At 38.2% G+C, this 25455-nt stretch overlaps 2 protein-coding genes across 3 annotated transcripts; one reads left to right on the top strand and one right to left on the bottom strand.

The window, feature by feature from the left end:
* On the top strand, window positions 1-16611 carry LOC131552848 (artemin). Of its 2 annotated transcripts, none has more exons than XM_058796988.1 (4): window positions 1-1623; window positions 13636-13728; window positions 13851-14031; window positions 14153-16611. In XM_058796988.1, the coding sequence occupies exons 2-4, from the start codon at window positions 13675-13677 to the stop codon at window positions 14623-14625; spliced, it is 708 nt and encodes a 235-aa protein (XP_058652971.1). In that variant the 5' UTR covers window positions 1-1623; window positions 13636-13674; the 3' UTR covers window positions 14626-16611. The 2 variants fall into 2 exon arrangements, with proteins under 2 accessions (XP_058652971.1, XP_058652962.1); XM_058796979.1 differs by having other exon boundaries at window positions 1620-1758.
* Window positions 16612-20588: 3977 nt separating this feature from the next.
* ptger4c (prostaglandin E receptor 4 (subtype EP4) c) lies at window positions 20589-23635 on the bottom strand. Its single transcript, XM_058751900.1, has 2 exons — window positions 22071-23635; window positions 20589-21466 (listed from the first exon to the last, which is right to left on the bottom strand). The coding sequence occupies exons 1-2, from the start codon at window positions 22944-22946 to the stop codon at window positions 20894-20896; spliced, it is 1449 nt and encodes a 482-aa protein (XP_058607883.1). The 5' UTR covers window positions 22947-23635; the 3' UTR covers window positions 20589-20893.
* Between the last annotated feature and the right edge of the window lie 1820 nt (window positions 23636-25455).

Genomic DNA, 25455 nt, shown 5'->3' with positions numbered 1-25455 from the left:
CTCAGTCACCATTCACTTTCATTGCATTTTTTCCATACTGTGAAGCTGAATGGTGACTGAGGCTGTCATTCTGACATACCCTTTTGTGTTCCTCAGAAGAAAGTATATGGGTCTGGACGAAACATGAGGGTGAGTAAATGACAGAATTTTCATTGCTGGGCGTCCCTTTATCGAGCTATTTCCCATGTCTTTTTACAACAATAATTATATATTTTACGTATTTTTGTGTATAAATAAATCAACTTGTGGTCGCGACAGAAAGGTAGGCTATATTAATTAAATACTTGTGCGTGATTCCGTTTTGAGAACCATTGTGTTTTGTCTAATCTCATACGCAACGAGGAAACGTTTTAAACGGGTTTCGATTATTTTTTGATTAAAAAAATAAAAATAAAAAGTGTGAGGGAAAACGAAGATCTTCGGATTTATTGTGTCACAAAGCAGACAAGTGTCGAAGCGATCCTCACTTCTGACACCGGGTGAAAAACGTGTTAGTTTTTAATGTTTATTTCACCTGAAACATATTTAGTGATCATTTGTCATACTAAAGCATTTCACCGTTGTCGTGAAATGTGGAAAATAGCAGATATAATTTTATACAACACTTTCACTCGATATTAGACGTTTGGACTTGGTAGCATTTTACAATAGCCTATGTCAATATTTTACATTTCATATAGTCTAGGGTAGGCTATACAACAGGCTACTGACAATAACAATAAGCTTCTTCAGGAAATAATTAGCTTATAAATCTAGGTTCATGGGCATTACTTGTTTAATTACACTATAACATAAATATAGCTAAGGCTAAATATGAACTACTTGCTAATTCATAATTTGCATTAATGTTTTATTATTTATTTATTATTTTTTAAAAGGCATTAGTTGAAAATGTAGCATACGGTAGACAAAGTAAATGTCGTGCTTGAATTTTACGTCTAAATGTCCAGTCTACAAGTTCGTCAGAAACAGAAAATATTAACATTTCTTGAACATTGACATTATTAACCTCTTTTTATAACTAAGCATCGTTTGTTTGTAAAGTTTTGCATCTCGGAACTGATGAGGTTAATGAAAGGATGGATGTGTCCGCTCACAGCTCAAATGCTCTCTCAAAGTCTCTCTGTGGGACCATGAATCACAGAGCAACTGGACAACATAGAACAACTGTAATTAAAATCACATTTATTCAAATCAAAGCGGCGAATGGAATTGTTTTTATTACCATTATTATAGGCCTAAGTCTTCAGAGGAACACTGTTTTCAACTTGTGTTAACACGGTAAGTTGGAGTTGAATTTTGGAAGGTAGCTATTTTATATCAAAATTATAACCATTTTCTTTATTTGGGAAAATGACACGTTTTGACACAAATTAGCCTAATATCGACGTAATAGCTGTTACTAATATTATTATTTTCATAATTATCATGATTATTGTTACTGTAGCTACAAAGCCGGTCGTGGTCATTGACTTTGATTTTCATTCTTCTCAGGATCATCTAATGAGGTGCTCGCAACAAGAAGGGAGATAGGCTTGGCCACGGAGGGAGGCGCCTCTCCGTCTTTCTCGCCTTTGAAGAGTTTGTTCTCTCGCTTTTAGAGGAGGACATACCCGTGAGAAGGTCAGTTGCTCGAGAATTATGTTGCTTTAAAGAAGCGCGTGTGGATTTTACCCGAGAAGATACGCTCAGCTGCCTACGAGAAGAGCGAGGCTGTAAGGATTTGGCACGCTCAAGCAGTCCATCAGGGAACCCACGGTAACGCGCATAAATTAAACTTCCTATCACATCGGCTGTTAATTGATAGGGTTATAGATTGTCAGTGGCTTTGGATCTGATTCAGACCTCTGTAATATGTCCCCGCGGGCAATAAACATTAGAGGGCTGGTGTGTAATTGAAACTTTTACTAGGCGGGTATCATCAGGTGTGGTCTGAGAGGCATGTAACCTACCTGTCATTCTGTTCTCACTGCCTGCTGAGCGTATTCTCGCAAATGGTTTAGTTTTTATCGATTTTTCATTTAGAGATCGACAGTAGCAGCAATGGACTGGGGGAAAGATATTGTTTTGTGTTTTTTTTTTTTGGAGGAGAAATTGTATTTTATAGCGTAGCTAAATAGTGAAAGTTGGCATTAAATCGTTCTGGTTAAAGTGAAAGTCGTCTCCACTTTTAAGATGTTTTAGTTTGACAAAATGCTCATTTTCTTGGGGTAAACGTTCCGCTGTGTGCACGCATTTAAATTTTGTTAATATTTTATTTTATCCTACAAATAAAAGAGACACCAATTTACATTAATCAAAACTGTCTCTAACAACAAACTTGCCAAACTTTCTTTCTTTGTTGCTGTTAGATTGATTTAATAGATAATTAAATTAACTAGAGTTAATATGCTATGTTTAACATTTCAGAAAAGCATGTACAATGATTTTTTTTTTTTTTTTTTTCTGAAGTGAGCTGAACTCCATTCATTCAAATTTAAGATTCCACTGAAGGCTTGAATTTCATTTCTTTGTGCACTGATTTCCATTTTCAGGATTGTCATTCTGGAATCTTTGCTTTCAGACTAGACCTGGACTCCCGCCACACCTACCTCAATGACATGTCCATGTGTGTTTTTGCATAGCTTACATGCTTTGTATTTAATTTTGCCTCACTGTAACTAGAGCAGTGGTTTTCATTTGGGGTTCTGGAGGAGCCCAGCACTGCATATGTTCGTTATCTGACACACCAAATTCAGTTATTGTAGCTTCAACGGATGAGCTGATGATAAAAATCAGGTGTTTTCAATAAAAGACATCTCCCAAATGTTGTGCATTCCCGGGGTCCTCCAGCAGCATGATTGAGAACCACTGACATAGAGAGGCAAAAAAAAAAAAAAAAGCAACATACTTTAATTTATTCTCATGAATGTTTTTATTTTCTTTCCAATTCTTCGGTCACTCTTGTGTCAGTTGACCTGGCTCTCACCTCTTCATGTCATGATCTCTCAAACCCCCAGCATAGATGTGTGCACATGTGTTTCCACGTGCACGTTCAGAGCAGGGAAGGTTTAAATGATGACACATTGATGCACTGGACAATATTGTTGGCCTTTAGAGCAGCAAGATGCAGATATTTGGCATGCGTGATAAATAAGCTGGTTTCAGAATGTGTGTGTGTGACAGAAATGTAAAGTCTTGTGTGTGAGGAAGAGATTACACTAGTGCTTTTGAGGAGAATGTTGAGATATCTCGCAGTGTCCTGCAACTCCACCGCAGGGTCCACATCCCTTGGCCTTAGCTGACCTGAGCTCATTCTCTCTAAGGGTCAGTGCAACTGTCTGTGCTCAATCTGAATGGGCTTTTGTGTCAGTTACGAGAAAATTCATCATGGTACCAAACACTGTGCAAATAATTCAGTGGCTTTTTTCAGTGTGGGGGGCGGGCATTTCTGAAAATTATAGGACATATTCAGGGACGCAATCTATTTTGCCACTGTTTCGTCCTGTTATGATCTTCACTAAATAAAGTGGTTGACTATTGTTGCTTCTTTTCACAAGCGTCTCTATACCTTCTTGTGAAAACACATGGCCTGATTAACTTGCTCAAATTATAGATGTCAGACCCCTCAAATGCTCTATAATTGACAGCCTGGTGCCAACAGGTCATTGATATGACTATGCTTATACCTAACATTCAGATCATCCACAGTTTCCCCCTTATAAAATAGACTGAATGTCCTCCCCTTGTGGTTACCATAAATAATTATCAAAAAACAATTGACTTGAAAACACTCTTTTCCTACACAAATGGTTCATTTTTGCCCTGATTGTGGCACGAATAAAATCAGATCTTGTAGCTGTTTATATCTTGATCCTCCAATCAGTCACTCAGATTATTGCTTATACAATGAAACCAAATTTATAAATGCACACCGAGCCTGGTTTTTCACAGAGGCTTAATTGTTGGTGTTTTTGCCAGATGAAATGCATGTACACTCAAGACTTCATTCATGACACTGATGAGGGATATTACCTTTTTCTCTTTATCTGAACATCTCTTACCAAACTTTTGATAGCGAAGAATGTTAAGTGGACTTATTGTACACCCATGTTTGTGGCTGGAAGCAGTCTTTAATACAATAAGCTGTATTCTTCCAAAATTGCCAGGTCAGATGCATTAATCATGGTGGCGTCGGTGCCTTTGAAAGAGCGGGCCAGGTCATTACTCGAAGCTTGTCTGGGGCTCAACTGGGCGACATGGAAACGCTTTGGATGTCGTTAGTTCATCCAGACACACTAATAGCTGGTTTTCCCCCCTCCCTGAGCTTAATTTGAAGAAATGAGACGTAAACTACAGTATAAAGGCCTGTGAGGATGGGCTGGCCTCTGTGCCTGAACGCTGCCTCGGTTCAAATAATTACCTGTGGATTCATTTAGAAACCAAGAGCCTGCAAGAGCAGGGTTTTGGTTGTCTTTTACTCGGGTCAGTGGTTTAAGAGAGTTCACTGAGTCTGTAGGGTAGCTGTTTGTATATGATACGTGATTTCAATGATGAAGCTTCTCTCTTTCCTGCCACCAACCCTTATCTCAAGGGTAACTGTTCTGGCTTCCTTTTATAGAGTATTTAGTTGCTTAGTCTGTCTCGTTCTTTCTCTCTCCCTCTTTAGAGGTCGCTGTGACTGCTTAGGCTAAGCCTCAGGAGTGAAATATTATCTTCACCATTACCCTCTCTTCCCTAATTTATTCCCATTTAAGGACTTGTTCATCCAAGTGTTCTCGCTCTGTCGGTCCTTTTTAAATGTATTTAATCTTGCTGTATTTGGTTATCAAAGCAAAAGGCAAGACATTTTAATGAAGAGAAGCTAAAGCTGTTGTCCAGGATGAGGTTCAGACAGGAAAAGACATCAGCTACTGTGTCTGAACAGCCCGGCACAGAATTTACGAATCTGGACTATAAAGTTTGTACTCTAATAATCTTACAGCTCAAAGGTATATCTTGGTGCCACTGCTAGCTGTCAGCTCAGATCATCTTCTCAAATTTGCAAATCCCAATGCTGACCCACTTTATTCTGGTTCTTTATATAAAATCAGCCTCTTAACAATGTTTTGCCAGGTGAATGATAGCTAACTTTACATCTTGAGAAGCATGACTAATGTAACTTTTTGTTTACCAAATTTGTAGGGAGTGAAGTAGATTTATTTATTACTGATAATAAATAAGACAGATTTTACTGCTGAACATCAAATTAGAAATACATTGATAATGGGGATACATTTATTATTACTGATTATTAATGAAGACGACATTTATCACTGATCATCACCCCAAAGTGAGCACCCTTTTCTTGTGCTTTAAAAAGAAAAAAAAAAAAAACACATTTGATTTGTTGTTCAGATTTAGCAAAATAGGCTTTAAAGGATAGATGTACTGATATAAAAAATTCTGGCTGATCCAGATTAACTGATAAACTGATTATTTTAATGTTATGGCTGATTATAGATTGCCGATATTACAATTCTGGGATCTTTATATTTAGTTTCTTTAACTACTTTAACTACTAATTTAAATTAATGATTTAATACAATGCACTCATTCCGTACATACACACATTTTTATTTTGTTCTTATATTTAAAAGAATAAAAGAATGTAATTACATTTGTAATTGTTTCTGTAGTTACACTGTTGTAAATGAACCACTTTATGGTTAAAGTGAAAGTCGTCTCCACTTTAAAGATGTTTTAGTTCTTTTTCTTGGGGTAAAATGTTCTTTAAATCTAACCATAACACAAAAACTGTCCCTAAACTTACCCATATCCCACCTCAGTAGCAAAAAATGCATTTTACAATACAACATGAACACAGTAAGTACATTGTATCAAACCTATAGTAGTTGAAGATGGCGATCATAAATGATGATGAAATGGGACGAAATTCTATGCTATTTTGTCTAAAATAAATCATTTTTAATGCGAATTTAAAGTATGAAAATGGATATTTACTAAAGATTACATTTAACAGTGTTATTGAATTATTATTGGTTTTAAACATGAACTTTAAGTGAGCGTTTAATGATCGCGAAGGACCTTTTAATGTAAAGATAGAGCAAATGTGCACAACTGGATTTTCAATGCCAGCAGATAACCCATATGTTATTGCTATATTGTGCATCTCTACTTCAAAGTATTAATGCTTAATTCATTCATTAATTTCCAAGAACAAATCTATATGGAGTAATTTGAAATCCCTATCAAAAAAGCTTTACTGTTTTGAAGTGAGACAATAAAAACATCTAAATGGAATTAAATCAGGATAATAATAGCAATAAAACAATGAGCTTAATCTGAGCCATTTGTATTTTGATATATGTGTGCATTCATGGATGTTTGTAAGTGCTTGAGTGAGCTGTTTGTGTGGTCCACGCCTGTGCCTCAGTTGAAGATCTGGTGGGGAAGGGACATGCTCTCGTGCTCTGTCCGACAAGCTCGTGATGCAGCCGCGTGGTGTGGAATGCAAACAGTGGCCACTGCATTTGCGTAGCAAAAATAAAGCCTGCCAACCAACCTGCCTCTTTTGTCAAGGCTCACAGCCTCTAACTTGAACACTGCTGATTTCATTGCTGATGTACCGTAAATTCAGGAATTTAGTGCCGTAAGAAGTCGAAAGGGAACGACCCAGGACGTGCGCACATCAATGATGTTGATTTGACTGCGTCATTACTGTGTTGACAAATTAAACTCATTAAAAGTTATGTTCAGATTAAATATTACAAGAGATGCAATCAACACTATCTGACCTTCTGATTTAATACTTAATAAAAAATGAAATAATGATTTCAAAAGAGGGTTTTCACAGCAGTGCCATGGAGGAATTATTTTGGGTTCCACAAAAGAGCATTTTAAAAAGTTAAAGAACCTTTTGTGGAATGGAAAGTTTGCATAGATGTGAAAGGCTCTTCACGGAACATTTGATGCCATCAAAGAACATTTATTTTTAATAGTGTTTTTAAAAAAAGTGTCCTTATTTTGAGGCACACATGTTAAGTACGCTGTGCACCCATGTGCTTTTTTTGTGCTTGATGATCAGGTTTTTATTTACACGCTACAATGACTATGAGTATATGCTGCTAGAATAAGAAGAGGCTTTTTGGAAAGTTTAATTCAGCATAAAAGTTTCTTCTAAGAGAGAAACTGAAAGCAGCAGAAACGTGAATGATGGATCTTTGCAATTAATGGAAGTTGTTTTTGCTATCATGTTCATTCAGTGACATGAATGGTGGTCTAAAAACCACATGTGTTCACAATCCAATAATCAGCATGTTTTTTTTTACTTTGGATCCTGGAACAAAAGAGTAAAGGGTTTCAAACAGGTAATGTTGGTTTTCTTGGCAGCGCACATTCTTTTCACCTCTCCAGTGGCTGGACTCTGACAGTAATGAGAACTTACCTTTTGCCAGAGAAGGATTATTGAATTATACGCTTGGATGTCACGCACTCAGACATGCAGCGATTGAACTCGGGTTCTGGAGCATGAGCACATTAAAATGTCATAAAACCAGTGTCTCGGATATCTGCAAATAGTCAAAATGCAGTCTGTTGTAACAGGTCCAATACATTATATACACGGGCCGTATGTAATAAGTACTGTTCGAAGGAAAGACCTATGAACTTGAAAGGGCATGGACGCTGCTTGCTCTTCACATGTGCCAATACTGGATTGGAGATTGAGGCCTATGGAGTTTAGCACGCCGGAGGGAACATGGATAGATATATTACACACCTCACGGCTGAAGTTCACACCCCCAGATAAAAGCGTGTCTGGCAATGATCAGGCAGGCCGGGCTGGTGAAGTGTACTTTGCATCTCTGCTTTCACCAGGTGTCTTTTATTGGCTGGCTGATTTAGTGTGGCCTATCCCACACCACTGCTCCTCATCATTAATGACAGGTAGACCTGGCACATCAAACACCTCTAATGGTTCTGTCCGAGGGGGGACAACCCAGGAGGAGCAGGCAGTGAAATAACACAGGGGTCTCTCTTGAGACTTGCCTATGCTCTAGGTTGAGTCCAGTCTAGATAGTTTACAGCTAAACTTCTGGGCTGGGTAGTGACACAAATTTCACAATTCTGTTTCACAGCTTCTGATTTAATTTAATTCAGGATGTAAATATATATTAGGCTATATATTGAAGAACAGTTAAGTGAAAATATAACTGAATATGTAATGTAGTGCATTTATTTAGCAGTATGTTCATCTCTAGAGTTCATTTATGGTCGCAATGTTACATGACATTGTTACATTTCTGCAGCTGAAACATTGATTGAGCATGAGATCTGATACAAGTTTTACTGTAATGAATCACTATGCCTTCTGATGTTCATTATTGTTTTATTTTGTGCTATAACTAGTAGAAAAGAGGAAGAGACGATTGGTTCATGGCGTTTCTGCCGCTTGATCTGTCATGCCACATTAAAGAGCACCAAAACAGTATTTATTGTTTGAATTGCATACTTTGTTTCACATCAAAAGTAACAAAACACGATGCACACTAAAAATAATGTTCCGTTAAGCTTTGTTCATACATCAACTAAATGGCATAGACTAAAATATCTATTCTTGGCATTGAGAGCTGATTAAAATCAAGAAATTGCTGTTTTTAACCCAAACAAAACAATGTCTACTTAATTCACTTAACATGTCAACATAACTGGTTAAATACCATAATTAACAAATCATCTATTTTAATCATGTATTTTTATGGTGTATATTCCCACCTCACATCACAATAGTCAACACACAGCCCCTCATTTGCATCTGCCGTCTGGAACGAGTAGTTTGCATCCGTGTTAGTCACAATGACGCCACTGTGATCCTCTCATATTCTTTAAAGGTGGCATGTATGTGCCTGAGGGCAGGTTGTTGTGCATTTGAAGCATGCCTTTAATCAATGAGTCCCAGCACAGAGGCCGTCAGCACCACTCTGCAGTTCCTCAAGAGTCCTGTCCCTCAGGCACCCTCAGCTCACATGTTAACAGCCATGATGCAGGAGACAGAGAGCGACTGGCCAACAAAGACACTGCTCAGGGCACTTAAACACAACCAGGTGCACCTCGAAAGGTGGATGAGAGAGACTGTGGGAGAAGCTTCTTCCCATGTAGGAAGGTTTGTACATTGGACGGTTTGTGTCAGTGCCGGTTTTCAGTTCAACTGCACTTTCTTAAGTGCTTTCAGGAACGAGTTTCCCTAATCTGAACCAAATCTTAAATCAAATGAAGAAGGTTCTTATGTCTCATTTGTATTCATGTAAATTAGTTGCCTTTAGGTAAATTTGATTGCCTGTTTAGAGCATTGCATATGGAAATTAGAGCTGCTAATTATATTAACTGATTTGCCATTCATGAAAAAGATTTGCACAAACTCAAAAAAAAACAATCTATTGTACAAACTCAGTCTTAAGAATGATCTCTTCACTTTCATACAGGATAAAGAAAATTCTGAAAAGATTTTAACATGTGCTTTTTCATTAGTGTTGGGCTTAAAGAAACACTGCTACTGAATCTACAGTCTGAACAGTGTAACAGAATGAATAACTATTTTGAGTCAGTTCTTTTAAGTCAATCAAAGTGTGAAAGGTGAGCTGAGTTTTGTAAGTGATATTGACTGCACCAATTCTTTTTAGTGAATCAAATGTATGCTGCACAACCAGTGTAGTCTGAACCCTGAATTAATGACTCTTAAAAGTCGGTTCTTTTAATTGAATCAAAGTGTGAGTTGAGTTGAGTTTTTCAGTGGCATTTTATAAAAATATTTCTTGGTGATTGCCATGGCTTTGCTAGGTGGATGCTTTCATTGCCTAAATCAAAAGAGCCCACTTCTGAGCAGTGCTGGGGGTAACTCTTTACAACTAATGTGAGTTACGTAATCAGATTAATATGATACATTATGATAATTCAGATAAATATGAACATGTATTTACTCATCTCACCTGCACAAAAACCAAGTATTCCTCAAAATGAATATTAACTTAAGTATTCCTCAAAATTAATAAAAACTGTCAAATGCAAACCGAATATTTATACAAACCTGCAATAATGAAATATGTTAAATAAGACAAATATAATTTATGTATTTAATCCCATTTTATTAACCAAATGTCTTTGCTACTGACCTTCAATGATCCAGTTCAACCATACACTCTCAGAAATAAAGGTACAAAAGCTGTCACTAGGGCAGTACCTTTTCAAAAGGTACATGTTTGTACCTAAAGGGTCCATTTTGGTTCCTTAAAGGTACATATTAGTACTTAAAGTGTACATATTTGAACTTAATAGGTACAAAAGTGTACCTTTTGAAAAGATACCGCCCCAGTGACAGCTTTTGTACATTTATTTCTGAGAGTGTACTAAACAAAAATGACACATTTCATTTTTTGTTATTGCTGAATAGTGTTGAACTTTCTTCTCCTGCGTCCTATTCTTCATGCACTTTGTTTGAGCTGCACTCTCTACTGTATAGACACAAATTTACATTTCCTTCAGCCTGAGGCATATTCATTTCACTTTTGTTGTGAAAGGGCTTTTACATTTGCAAAAGAAGAACTTTTTATATTAAAAACAAACAAGCAAGCCCTACCCAGATTTAAAAAGTAACTCAAAAGTAATAACACATTACTTTCCATAGAAAGTAACTAAGTAATGTAATTAGTTACTTTTTTAGGGAGTAACACAATATTGTAATGCATTACATTTAAAAGTAACTTTCCCCAACAGTGCTTCTAAGTCTCTGTGATATTCTGATTCCAAGATGTGGCTCAATCCCTCAATTAACATACGTTTATGGGATCTTTGCCCATTTGCTTAAAATAATTTTGATATGCTTGATTTTAAGTATCATTCGTGTCTGTAGCATAAACCGTGTGAGACAAGTTATGCACTGAAGATGAATACTTAGGTTGGTATTTTAGATTAAACCCCTACAGTAACATCAAGTATGAGCAATAGTAATAGGCATGCCTTCCAAAGCAAGAGCCTCTAACTAATAATTTGCATAACAGGTGTGAATTTGTTATGTCATGAACCATTTTCATTGCTTATCTGGCTGTAAATGCCTGCTGTGTTTTTGAGGGGCAGGTAGTGCTCTTATCATAACCTCTGGCCTGCGCCCCCAGCATGCCATCTCAGCTTACAGGAAACAGTGAGGTGGGGGGTCGTCAGGGAACGAGAGGCCAAGGGGCTTATTTAGAAACTGACAGCATGAAATGAGGCGCACAGACCCCAAATGCTGGCCAACCTATTAGCCAGATTGTGCTTCCATCGTCTACAATAGACAGATTTCCGAATTCTTGTGGTGGAGTCGGTCTTGTTTCTCTGTATGTGTCTGATATTGATTTGCTTGTTACGGTCAGCCTGGTTTTTCTGCATTAGGTTTATACATTCAGCTGGATAGAAGCTGAAGAGTGAAGGAGGGAAGCCAGCCAGACTATAAGAATGATTGTTGTGGTCAGGAACACAGATGTGTACGCTCACAGAGTCACAGCCATAACACTCATACACACGCACGCAAACCATTTATAAACAAACAATCACATATGCAGCCCCGGGGCGTATGCTTTTATGTCGCTTATGATCAAAGCAATTATGGCAGTTTAGATGAAGTGCCACATATTTAAGGAGATTCGAATATGTATACAATTACAATTAGAAAATCATCAGAATACAATAAATCTTCACTCATAAACAGCGCTTCGATTTTAATGCAACACATGCAGGAGTTAAAGTCACATTTCAATAGGAATTCATGCTGTAAAAACTCATGACAGCATGTCCACATTCATCTCTGGTCATATGTGGTCTTTCTCAGCTGAAGCCGGCCTCCAGAGATGCCATAAATATGTCCTGAAGCTGTTGAAACCGGGTTCATATTTATTTGGCTGGATTTAGAAGACATAAATTCTACATTTGTCTTAAGCAGCCAATAAACCAAGATGACTGAAGATCTAAAGATACAGCATTAGACATCTTTAATGCTCCTGAGGAGCACATGAGATAATACTTTATTTTTTCATCTTTAAAGATTTATTCAGTACATCATTCAAGAGAGTACAAATGGCTTTCTACTGCATGAGAAAAGCTTAGCAAAAGATCCTCTGACCCTTAAAACTTTACGATGACCTTTCTTTAACATTATGAGAGTCATCAGAAAATGGTCCAGAATGAATAGAGCAGGTTCAATGAATGTCCAGCCCCCAGTAATGTGATTTGAAATTAGAGTAGGCCTTACATTTCCTAGCTACTTCCAAAATGCAGGCATATATGGATAGTTCCAACTAGAAATGAAAAATCTGTCATCATATACCCTCATGTCATTCCCAACCCGTATGGCTTGCGTTCTTCCATTTAACAGATTCAGTGAAAGTGGACTGGGAGCAGGGACAGCCGTTTTCACCATCCACTTTCACTGTATGGAAAAGAGCAGGTATAAATAGGTATCAGTACCATACTGGTTATTTACCAGTGATTTTCTTTTTTTAACGTATCATTAATTTATTTGTCTAAATTGTGTGTATATTTGTCAGCCAGTACTGGATATTCAGTTGTGATCTGTGATAAAGTTCATCTTTGCTCACAATTTAATAACAGTTAAATGTAATCTTTAGCAAATACCAAAATGAATGTCCATTTTTCCACATTATAATGTTATGCATAAAATTACACAATAGTAACTCAAAATAGTTATGTGCAGTTATTATAAATTGGCTCTTCATCAGCAGTACTAACCACTTTACACCGTGAGCATGAACATGTTGTGTCTAACAATAGCCTGTAACCATGCTAAAATTAAGGCACATCCTCTTGTGGCTAACTGCTTTATTGCTAGTTAATTCTTGTAAATTGGTCTTAAGTGTGCCATCAGTTCAGTTCTTCCTGAAGCGGATCTCTCAGAGGTGAGTGAGAGAAAGGAATCCAGCCTCAGTCAACGCCACACAACCGGAACACTATAAAATATGCCAAAATATAAGCACAGCACGCTCTGCTGTTTCGCCTGCCATCCCTTTTCCCCTAGCAAATAATTGGTCTGTCCTCATCAATCATTTTTGGGTTGCCGTGTTTGACTGAATCCTGCTGTTTGAATGGTGTTAACTGAGACACTGTGCCCTGTTCCTGACCCTGATATAAATCAGAGCCCCCAGCACAGGTTACACAGTCACACACTGCAATGAGTCAATAAACATCTGCATTGCTCAGAGCTCTTATCAACCTCTCTGTATCTCTGTGGCTTGTAGGACCCCCTGAGAGCATGAGGCTCCTTCTACACGCTGCAATCTAACCACGTCAAGAATGCTTTTGACAGCATTTGCTTCAAGGCTGTTTATTTGACGGACAACGGCTCTTTTTAACACTGTAGCTTTGTCCGCAGGCAAGTCAGCACCGGCCGCGCTCAGAGATCGCACCGGTCTCTCTCTATAACAACAATGAGCATGATTTCTAAAGACATTATGACCGTGATGAATGGGACACCTTTGAATATACATTTGTGTGTATGTGTATGTGTCACCCGCATGTCGCTCTCTCGAGTTTACATTACCTGACTTGGTATGTACATGTACAACTGTAGGTTGCTGTATAATAAAGTCATTCCTTGTTCTTTCCATGCAGGTGGGCGTTTGGTGGTGGCTGAGGAGTCAGATCAGAGCAATGCCTGCCATGCCATCAGTCACCGATGCACCATGTCACAGGAAACGCTGGCAGGTGTGTATAAATGGGCGAATTCTTTGCTCGGACATCCATTGATTCAAGTACTTAGGAGATGCTCTAATTCCTTTGAAAAACTGTCCTTTCATTTTCCATCCACCTTTGCTTTGTTTGCTCAGGTGCTTGTTTGGGTTGTAATGTCTCTGCTGCCCCTAGTGGCAGGAGGCAGGTCACGTTTTCGAGCAGAATCTGAAGCTGCGGTAGGATTTGCTGGGATGGAGGAGCTGCCGTTAGAGGCTTTTCCAGATGCTGAGGAAGAGCTTGAGGAGGGCAGTGACTCCCCATGGCACGGTTTGTTTGGTGAGTTAGATGTCTGGGAATGATTTCCACAATGAATGAATCAACAATGAATTGTAGAGTCCTGAACAGGTGATAAACTTCTCTTTCCTTTCGTCTCCATCCGTTTCCGTCTCTCCCACAGAGCCATCTGTGCTTGTCGAGGACGACCAACAGCCAGCGAGATGGGAACGTTCCCCCCGCTCACCGGACACTTCTGACATACAGACCAAAGGTGCACGCAAGAAAAAGAAGAAAAAAGAGAAAGAGGAAAAGAAAAAGAAAGAGAAGGGCAGCAGGGGTCGGCATAGCAGTCGGGACTGTCGTGTAGAGAAACGTGAGATGCGTGTACGGGACCTGGGCATGGGCTTCGACTCAGACGAGATTGTCCTTTTCAAGTTCTGCGTCGGCTCCTGCCAGAGGTCTCGTGGGAACTATGACTTGGCTCTGCGCGCTCTGCTGGCCAATGGTAGTCTGCCCAAGCGCACTGCCAGGAAGGTTAGCGCACACCCCTGCTGCCGGCCCACGGGCTATGAACCCGTCTCCTTCATGGACGCTACCACAACCTGGAGAACCATCAAGTCCCTCTCCGCAGCAGACTGTGAGTGCATGGGATGATGCTAGCTGAACAAGGGGAGGGGGAGCATGACCTGAAGAAATGGTACAAAAAGAGGAAAGGAGGAATCGGGAAGCCTCCTGGACCATGGCTACAGAACGAGGTCGGGCGAGTTGGCCATGGTGAAGCGCTGTGAGGGATTTTGGTTTGGCTGTGAGTGATTCACAACAACAGCCTATGCATACAAAGTTTCATCAAACCAACCCTCGACAGAAAAGCTTGAATGACGTTAGAATCCGATTTGACCAAGTCCAAGACCAAGAGATGACGAGAGACTCTTTGGGCTCAATATGGAGAGAGTTTGAGGATGGAAGAACAGCAACTCTGGGATCGTCCATCTGAATGGCTCTATAAACAAAAACTACTTGTTATAACTCGACAAGCATTTGCTTACCAGGAGTTTCATCAGACTTGGATACTGCACGAAACCCTGTTTCATTTGTCAGACTCATTTGTTGATCCTGGATGTCAGTGCCCATTTTCCTGGCCTTCAGTCTGGCATGTAATATTTCAGCCAGATTAGCAACATTTGGATCATTCATTATTAACAGCACATTATTGTTGTAATTACAATGTAATTGCACAAACATATGTGGAGTATTATTAAAAGTTTAACCCGATAGAAAACACACAGGCCAGTTAGTATTACCCTTTCAGCTGGAAGCACTGACGGTTGATTGTATTTGCAGTAGGTTTTTCATTTCTCAGGATTTTTACAGGAATGATATGAACTATTTTTCTATCTTACATTTTTAATCCTTTTTAATACCATAAATAAAGTAAGAGGTATTAAAGGGTTCATGTTCCACGAGGCCAGTTTTTATATAGTAAGTTGATGAAAGATATAGTACAGTCAATCAAACCCATAGAGATGAATATGTGATGCTTAAACATACAGGCTGTGTAGCCCAATAGTATAACACAATCATTTTTCTTTTTTTTTTCAATTTATTTTATGCTGGTACATCATGTACAAAGTACATATTATATTAAATATTATCATAAACATATGTTAGATAAGCATGATGTAGGTCTAAATTGTCAAACTATGTGAAACGATAGTTGGATTTAGCTACATACCAAACTAAAGGCCAGTTCTTAATTCATCTTGCTTGACATTTTAGCTTTTATATATTGATTTAGTTGCATCATAGTTATCTGGCCTGACAGGGTTTTCCCCATTCTAGTTATCAACAACCAGAAATTAGCATAATGTGATGTCTACCAGACTGTGCTTTAGCAGGGTCATTAGCGTTCTCTTTTCTCAACACAGATGATGACCACAATGCATTTGCCATTGTTTATTTTACTGTTACCAAATGGATGCCATGCATCCCTTAACATTTACTGTACACTTAACAGATATATTTATTTTTTCATTTAAGTTATTTATTTATTACCATGTCTACACATTGTGTCTTGTGGATGTTTATATTTATTGTTTATACCTTGGCCTGTGTTCTTCAATCCCTGTCATCTGACGATGAACCAGTGTGGATAACAACAAGGCTTTGAAGAAAGTCAGCTGCAAAACATCACAGTTGCAGAAAAACTCAGCTATTTAACCCAAAGGTTTTCATGGAGTAAGAAGAACTTGTAGATAACTTTGTCATGATCTGACAAGGATTTCATTGGGTGCTTTTCTGAGTCCTTCAAGGGTTATACAACTCTCAGAGCACTTACTGGGAAGTCTCAGATTCAGTTTATGAAAAGGAAATTAAAATAGTTTTCCTCCAAAACACTAAGGATGAGGGGGAGATGGATTGTGTTCTGGCTAGTCCATCTGTCTGGCCAATCTGCTGACCTTAAGAGTCCTGATGTTTCAATATTAAAAGCTGCTCAGAAATGACATCTAAAATATTGTTTTAAAAAGCTGACAACAATAAATTGCTTTGCTTCAGTATTTTACATGTTTTATTTATCAATTATAATTTCTGTTGTTGGCAAAGTTACTCTTTATTTTTGTACCTCATATTTTCTGTATAGGAATAAAGCTGTTTATACATAATGTGAATTAAGATTCTCAGCCTTTCATTTAGTGGCTCATCTTTCTACAAACTCTTTCAGGATAGGTTAAAAAGGTTTGAGTTTTAACAAGCTATTTTTTTTTTTTAAGCAATGCTGCTACTACTGATGAAGGAGAACTAAATGCGCATTAAACACCTTAAAAATCTTCAAAAAGTTAATCTGCACCACAGTGCTTTTCCCTCCATTGACCTCTTGTCTCAGTTCAGCTAATGGCAATCATCAGGTAGTCAGGTAGACTGCTTGGAGACATGTATGTACATTATAGCACCATTAGGCCCTAGGTGAACCTCTCATCTGCTAAAGTGCAAAGAACGTTTCCATCTGTTGTCGGGCTACTAATGAGCGCACCCCTCACAGACCAGCCTGGCTGTGGCTCAGGGGCCTCTGTGCGGTGAGTCTGCACCTCTCACACAGGGGTGAACTTAATTAACGGGAGATTGGAGCCTCTTCTGCATTTTTAAGTGATAACTGCACTTCTAGGACCAGATGCCTGCAACAATGTGATCACAATGGGTTAATACTCTTCAGGGATTCTGTAGTTGATAGCTTAGTTCAAGTCAGGGAAAAAAAAAAAACCTTATGTTTACCCTGATGTCATTCTAAATGCATACTAATTTCTTAAATGGAACCCTATAGATATTTTCCATACTGTCTCAGCTGACTGAAGCTTCAAAATGACACAAAGGCATCATGAGAGTTGTTCATATACATGCAAAATGTAAATCTTTATGCACTACCTTGTCAACTCGTTACAATCACCCTTCTGAAAAAAAAAACAATAGAACCCTGCCCAAAACACAATAGAAAATGTAATGGTTTTAATGGTTATAAGGGAAATTGTATTGGTTTTAATGGAAACTATAATGGTGTCTTCTGGTATGTGATGGATTCTATTGGTGGGATGTTAAATCCTATTGGAAAAATGCCCAAAACACACTACAAAAAGGAATTTTGTAATGGTTTTACTGGAAAAAGCTATTGGTTTATAATGGTATTTTAATGGAAACCTTTGGAATTTCTGTGATGGTTTCTATTGGGCTTCTATTGTTTTTTTTTAGCAGGGCACTCAAGGATCCAGTCACTGTTCAGTGCAATAAAGATGATAAGTGAAAAATGATTCTAATATTTTCTTGGGTTTACCAAAGAAATATGGTCTCAAAAGACCTGGAATTAAAGCACACACTTTGATTATCTGGAAAAGAGTGGCCAGGATATTGTTCAAAATTTTGTGACAGTTTTACGACTAAAGAGCTTCGACAGATTCGACAAGTTGTCTGTCTATCACTTCAGCAAATAATATAAAATTTGATTCATTTAGTCATTTTAGTTCAGTACTGACATCTGCTGGTCAGTATAAGCTACAACAATGCGTAATGGTCAACCGTTTATGGTCTATGGTCAAACAAACTGCATCATAGGATTTTAATAGTAGAATTAACTACAAATAAATAAGACCAGGCCTATATGCTCTACACATACATTTTCCTCCACTAGGCACTTCAGTCACACTTTAGAATTCAGTGATAGTCAACGTGTCTGGTTTGATATGCAGATTGTTTGTGTCATCGTGATGGAAATCGGTAGACTCTAGGCTACATCTTTTCCCTATGTGATATTACAGTAAGTCAGATGCAAGACAAGGCTACAAAATGACTTCATTTACTTAATACTTTCAAGACTATCTACAATTACCTGATACACTATCAACCAGTAGAATATTTACTGATATTACGGTCATCAACTTTTTTTTTTTTTTTGCTGTCAGGTGACTGCGGAGCTATACATATCAGACAACAACCGTAAATAAAATGTATCAGTGAACACTGTGACATTCAGCAGTGAGTATTCTTCACGTCTCATTCAATGAGATTTCACATCCTGTCAGATAGTGTTACCATGACAGATGTGTTTGACCACACTGCAGTGCTGAAATCAATAGACATGTTGAATAAGCCTCCATTTGTGTTAATAAAGGATCATAAAATGATACTGTCAAGCTCCACACACACACACACACACACACACCATAAAAGTAGTCCACACATCGATATTCCAAGTTTTGTTTAAGAAACAGACTGAAATGTACATCATTATTCACAAAGCACACATGAGCAAAAGAGCAGATTATACGGTATTAAAGGAATAGACCGTCCAAAAATGAAAGTTATGTCATACTCACCTCTGTGTCGTTAAACTATGGCTTTCTTCTGTGGCAAACAAAATTGAGAATGTTTTAGTGAATATTCTGGTTACGCCATTTAGTGAAAGTGAATGGAGTTACCATGAGAGACATGTTTGACCACAAAGCAGCACTGACATCAGTAGACATGTTGAGTCCAAGGCCTGCATTTGTGTTAATAAAGGACTGGAATTGGTGTAATCTGTGAGGTATTGTCCTTCAAAATCCTTGGGGTAAAATGACATGCGAATTCTACAATGTCACAGTAATTTCACACACCACTTTATTGTCACACTATTACATGGGAATCAATAGCAGCGGCACAAAAATGTCATGATAAATTTGTTTTACACTGCCACCTGCTGGTAAAACAATCAAAACTTGATTGTAAAGCAATCAAACTTAAAAGGTGAAGCGTGTAATTTTTTGATACTGTCTCCTATCCGATTAGTATGCACAAAAGTCAAGGTTAGGATGGTTATCCTGGTCCACTTAGCCCCTGCTATAACTACACTATCTTTCTCTTTGACAGCCATTCAAAGGCAGGGATGTAAAACACTTCAGCTTTACTTGATTACTGTACTTAAGTGTTATTTTGGGGAAATGTTTTTTACTGCACTTAAGTGCAATTTAAAATTACTTGTATTTTTTCTTGATTATATTTCTGAAGAAAAAAAACAGTACACATTAAATATGGTAAATGGAAGCTCAAACGTGCGTGAGGGAACCCGTGGTGTTTGTTTTTGCACATAAAGTAAAAGCATTTTAGCTTCATTTATTACTTTCATTTCATTTCAGGACAATTTCTGGCTTCAAAAGTTTAACATCAAATCTAAGGAAGCATGTTGAGGTAGCTGAGCTGCAATTCTATAACATTCATCATTAATTCAACACATCTGTCTGAAATATGCTTCTGGCCACTGTCACACCTTGCTATTTATTTTGTTATCATTTATTCACCCTCATGTGGTCCCAGATGTATTTCTTTCTTCAGATGAACAAAAAGAAAGATTTTTAGTCCATATAATGCAAATGGGATCTCTTCAAAAACCACATAAAGTGAACATGACAGAAGATATTGATTTATCTACTGCAGGGGTATGGATTTCTATCGTGTTCGCTTTCGTGTTTTCGAAGTTTCGTGTTTTTATTTTCCCTCTTAAACCAAACCTCTGCATGTCTGTCTGAAAGACCAATTCATGCAGTTTATTTCACTTTGAATACATTGAATGATCTTCTCAACGCAATGTATGAATAAAGTTCCTAGTGTGTATTACCTGCTAATACTGTCTCTGAGTCTGGTATTTCCATTTCCAAGTGGACATATTTTCTGTTTGCTGCATTTCATGACATAGGATAGTTGCTAGAGAATGGCTTTGAACAGTGTTCATTCTTGTGGTGTCATCAATCACTAACCATGATACACCGCGTTCATAATTATTAGGCACGTTGATATTCTGATGATAGTTTTTTTCAAAGCACATTTTACCAATTCCTAATCACATCAATCTTAATAACTACTATTAGTTTTGTATTTAATCATTTATAAGTGATATATAATTGTCCATGAAGGCTGGAAGTGAAAAACTCCTTCTGTTCAGATGTGCAGAATTATTAGGCATGTTTTCTTTTATAGATAAAATGAGCCAAAAAAAGAGGTTTAACTCAGACTGAGATGTCAAAAATGATTAAATCCCCATGAGAAATATTCAAAACTAATGTTAGTTTTGTTTTGTTAACTAATGCTCTTGCATGGGATGAAAATAAATTGCATCTTTAATAAATTATTCACAGTTTTACAAGTCACAGTCAAGTACAACCCAGCATGCAGCATGGCACAGCACGGTAGAATGAAGCAACATATCCGTAACCACAAATTAAACACACCCATGTTATCTGACAAAACATAGACATACAAGTGTCTCCTCTTATGGTTTAATCCTAAAATTGGATCATTCCAGATCAAAATAATGCAAATTCACAGAATTATTTGTGAATGTAACACAGAAAAGAGAAAAAGTGTTCTTTTTTCTCACAGTGCTTTAAGGAATAAATCTACATGGTCATTGTCTCAGGCACTTTTCTGATACACATGAACTAGGTGTACTGAAAGTGCAGGTTACTATTTCAGCCTTATTTTCTAATATTTGAGCGACTGGTAGGAGTTTGGGGCTTGATACTCCTTCATCTTCATCAAACCCCATGACACCGTTCTGCTCGACACTGAAGGGATGAAACTCAGCCAGAGCTGTATCAAAGTCCCATGCCTGGCGAAGGGTTAAGTCCACATAAGATTTAGCGTTCGTACTGGTCTGTTTACCCACTTCGTTTCTACAGATGGCCGTGCGCAACGACGCGTAACTTGTGCAATTGCTTTGAGCAAATGACAGAGGTGAGTGTTGACCGTCCATCCAACCCAAAACACGACTATGATCCCCTTTCCTCAGTCCAATAGTACGCTTGAGTCGTGTGCAACCTTTGATTAATAGGTTTTTCCTGCACAGAATATACACCCATGGATCCAGGATAGGGTTGAAGGAGGCGAATCTAATGGCCAGGAGATCACTGCGATAGTCTGGATTTTTGCCTGATGATATGTAAGCCGGATCGTACAGCTGGTTGACAAAGATGCGCACCTGTTAAATTGAAAAAATAAAATAAAATCAAGCCCATTACAATTAGAAAAGATCACAACAACAGTGTCCATATTACACATTATACATGTACTGTATATGTATAACCTACATGTCATGTAACAATTAAACGAAAATCACTAAACTATTTTCCTTGCATCTTGAATACACGTTACTGCACACAACTTCACGCTCACTGTTATTTATAATTGATTTTACAATCATAATGATTTTCTTTAGATTATGTTGCTTTTGAATAACAACAACAACAACAGCAACAACAAAAAAAAGAGTCAAATGTGACAAACAACACGAGTTCACATGTTCATATCATCCCTCAGTATAATTAAGTCTGATTGGCTTGATTGACTCCACTGGAGCTCTAATTAATTAACCTAGGATGACGAGACTAATGAAGTCAGTAATTCATTTCTAGATTAAAAAAATGGAGCTAATTTAGTGGATTGATGCCGAAATAATTGCCACGGTTGTGAGATTAGCAGCCGTTCATGTTGCCTTATGACTTGCAGGATGATAATATTAATAATATGAATTGCACAAGAACAAATAATACGAACACCGTCCACAATGGGACAGAATAACTCACCACTAAAGGGATGGAGCATATCAGGAACACGATGGTCATGAAAATTAACAGCCAGAACATCTGGATCTCCGCAGCAGATGTTAATCTGAATCTGCGCCTGGAGCCTGTGTTTCCGGATACCTCTGCCCTGACCATGCGACTCATTTTACTCATCCCGACCAACGAACGACACACGGCGAAATTACACAGGACGGTAACGGCGATCAACAGCAGCATGAAACCTCCGTACAGAAACGTGTACGAGGCGCCGACGGAGTCCATGGCGCGCCAGTCCAAGAAGCACCAAGTTCCGGGAAAGTGTCTCGTGTGTTTTCCGAAACCAAAACTGGGCAAGATGCACAGCACGATATTGGCCAGGTACGTCGCCATCAGCGCGAACCGAGCCATAGCCCGGTCCACATGCTGCGAGTAGAAGTACGCGTGGTTTATGGCCAGATATCTCTCCACTGACATTGCGCACAGAATAGACATGCCAGCCGAACCGAAGAACAGCATGGAGAAGGAGAAGAAATGGCACAGGAGCGCTCCGCCTGGCCACCTGCCCGCGATGTATGTGGCGATGACCACCGGACTGGTGAAACAGGTGCCCAGCAAGTCCGTGATAGCCATCCCACACACCAGCGTGTAGAAGGTGGTCTCCTTCTGCTCCTTTTTGGAGATGCAAAGCACCACGATCGCCACGAGGTTTCCGAGGACCCCGACGCCAAACATAGTGGCCGAAGTGATGAGAGAGCGATAGTCCAGACTCAAGGCACGAGACGAGCTGTTGGCTTCTGACACATTCAGATCCACGTTCAGCAGTGAATGATTCATGTCTGATAGGTTGACAAGTGCGAGTGCTTCCACAAACTGAAAGTCTACACTTAGCTTTTCCATAAGTTCTTGGGTTCACCAAATAAACAATGAACGGACTCGTGGTTTTCCTCCAAGTTTACGCGCATCTCTCTGTGGCCTTGATTGGACTCATAGGTGTCACTGCTTTTATAGAAACCCACAGCTCCTCTACCCACTGTGTGATGTCAGCTTTAAAGAGTGACGTCACCGGCAAGCCCATGCAGCCAGAAATAGCTAATAGTGAACGCAGGTGTGTGGCTTATTGCTGTAGTGGCTAATGTGTTGCATGTTTAACTGCATTATTTTGCAGACCAATATCTTTCTCTAGCCTATTGCTCACTATGTCCAAATGTATGAAATGATAACAATAATGCTGTGACTTGAGTAGCCTACATCACCATATTTGTTTCATGTGAATGATGGCTCAATAACAGCGTATCGCTGGAAAGACTAATACTCCTTTTAATGGTTATAATGGCGTTCTTGATCATCTTCAGAATCTTTTGCATTGGGAGATTCAACAGTTTCTATTTAAAAGTTAAATTAAATATATTCGCTTGTGTTGTTCTTCAGAAGAAATTCAGTCATACAGGGTTTTTTATTATTATTATTATTATTATTATTATCTGAGTGAACTACCCCTTTAAGGATCTGGGTTCAGTTGCATAAACATGGGCATGTTTTAAGAATCTTACCAACTAGCAATTATTTTGGGCTAATCATGCAGTCTTTTCCAATTCAAATGAGACCAATCTACCTTTTTATGTAACTGTCTTGAATGAAATGTCTTATGGGTAAAAAAATATATATATATATTTTTAACTAAGCAGTTTATGTAACCAGCCACTGTTTCTTGCTTATCAGACCCTTAAAATGACAGGTTGATTTAGTCATTTAATAATATTTGACTTGAAAACATCAACCTATTTAGATGTTAAGAGCATTTGAAGGTCAGAAAGAAAAAAAGAAAAAAGAAAAAGAAAAAAAAAATTCTCTCACCTCTATTGTTTTCCCTTGTCTTGGAAAGTCTTAAACAACATTATTAATCTCTTGTATAGCTCTCTGACAAAGCCAGTATTCTTATGGTTAACTGCTGCACCTGCATGTAAATACAGAAAATGTTTACTAGCAGACGTCATTGTCTGAGCAAGTTGTTATATATCAAGGATTTTTGTTAGTCACTTAAGACTTCACACATAATCAATGATTGTGATGTATTTTTGCAAATTTGTGGCAAATTTTACTAGGATGAAAAAACTCCCTTTCTCTCTCTCTCTCTCTCTCTCTCTCTCTCTCACACACACACACACACACACACTGCATATCCAGAGCTAGGCAACAGAGAGGTATTGACTGGCAAAATCCTTGCATCCATCTCCTAATCCATGTGGGAGTACTTAGGCACAGGGATAGTTATGAATCTGCAGGAATCTATATGAAGCTATACTGCTGTACTTATGGGAGTGTATAAGATGACAGCAGAGCCTTTCTCAACACAGGATCTCGTTAAAGCTCTCCCCCTGCCCACCACAGGTATCTGATAGCAGCCGGCGTGAACCCAGTGCTGGAGGTCTAATTTGAGGTAATGAAAGAATTCATCATCCCGAGGGAGTTCAAGAGTGATGTCACTATGTGTAAGCAGATTGTGCCCTGATGCAGGCAGCAGTCAGTGTGTGAGTGGCCAGCACCACGGGAAAGCATCTCGCTTAGCCTTTCATGTTTTCTCACAATAACCTTTTGGCTATAGACACCAACGCTCACTCGCCCACATCACACACAGAGGGAAGGTGTGGGTGTGCATGGCGAGTATATATCAAGATATCTATTTTATGAGCAAACACATTACTGTAAATGTCTATGGAGGATCATTTATAGAACAAACAGTGGCACATAAATATTTCACATTCCATTTCCCATTTAGTACAAATTCATTATTTAATTTTGAAATGTAATTTATTCCTCTGATAGCAAAGCTTTTTTAGCAGCCATTACTCCAGTTTTCAGTGATCATTCAAAAAACATTAAAATATGCTGATTTGGTGTTCAGTTATTAATAATGGTTAAAAACAGTTTTTTGCCACTAGTATACAATATAATATAATATTTTAATCAAACAAATGCAGCAACAACAAAACAAAAAAAATGAATACAAAAGTCTTCTTTTAAAAGCTATGTATTTCTTTTATAATTGTAAGTATTTCACACTTTTGACTGATAGTGTACATATGCATAAACATATTTGTATACATACACATGGACAGGTTGTGTGTGATTTGTGTAAGATCAAAATAAATCTTTCATTCATTAAACAGTCCATGTCAAGTGAATTGTTATTGCTCCTTATCATTTCAGTTGCTCTCTTGTTGTGATGACAGTCCCTTGGGAGAGAAAAAAGAAAGGGGTGATTACACACTTAATCAATGATATGTCAATAGAAAATCAGTTACATTAATGAAGCACGTTTTAACAAATTACAAGATTAGCTGTTGCTATAGAAATATCTTGCTGCTGAGCCTGGTTGCATCAAGCCTTTGTCTACAATTTTGATGCT

The sequence above is a fragment of the Onychostoma macrolepis genome, chromosome 02 (assembly GCF_012432095.1).
Source record: "Onychostoma macrolepis isolate SWU-2019 chromosome 02, ASM1243209v1, whole genome shotgun sequence".
NCBI classification, from domain to species: Eukaryota; Metazoa; Chordata; class Actinopteri; order Cypriniformes; family Cyprinidae; genus Onychostoma; species Onychostoma macrolepis.
This window is presented reverse-complemented; position numbering and strand designations above follow the sequence as displayed.

Coding starts and splice junctions, on each gene's coding strand:
- LOC131552848 (XM_058796988.1), top strand. CDS start 13,675: ATGCCTGCCATGCCATCAGTCACCGATGCACCATGTCACAGGAAACGC. Junction 13,729..13,850: donor GTCACAGGAAACGCTGGCAG/GTGTGTATAAAT, acceptor TTGTTTGCTCAG/GTGCTTGTTTGGGTTGTAAT. Junction 14,032..14,152: donor CCCATGGCACGGTTTGTTTG/GTGAGTTAGATG, acceptor TCTCTCCCACAG/AGCCATCTGTGCTTGTCGAG.
- ptger4c (XM_058751900.1), bottom strand. CDS start 22,946: ATGGAAAAGCTAAGTGTAGACTTTCAGTTTGTGGAAGCACTCGCACTT. Junction 21,467..22,070: donor TATGCTCCATCCCTTTAGTG/GTGAGTTATTCT, acceptor TCAATTTAACAG/GTGCGCATCTTTGTCAACCA.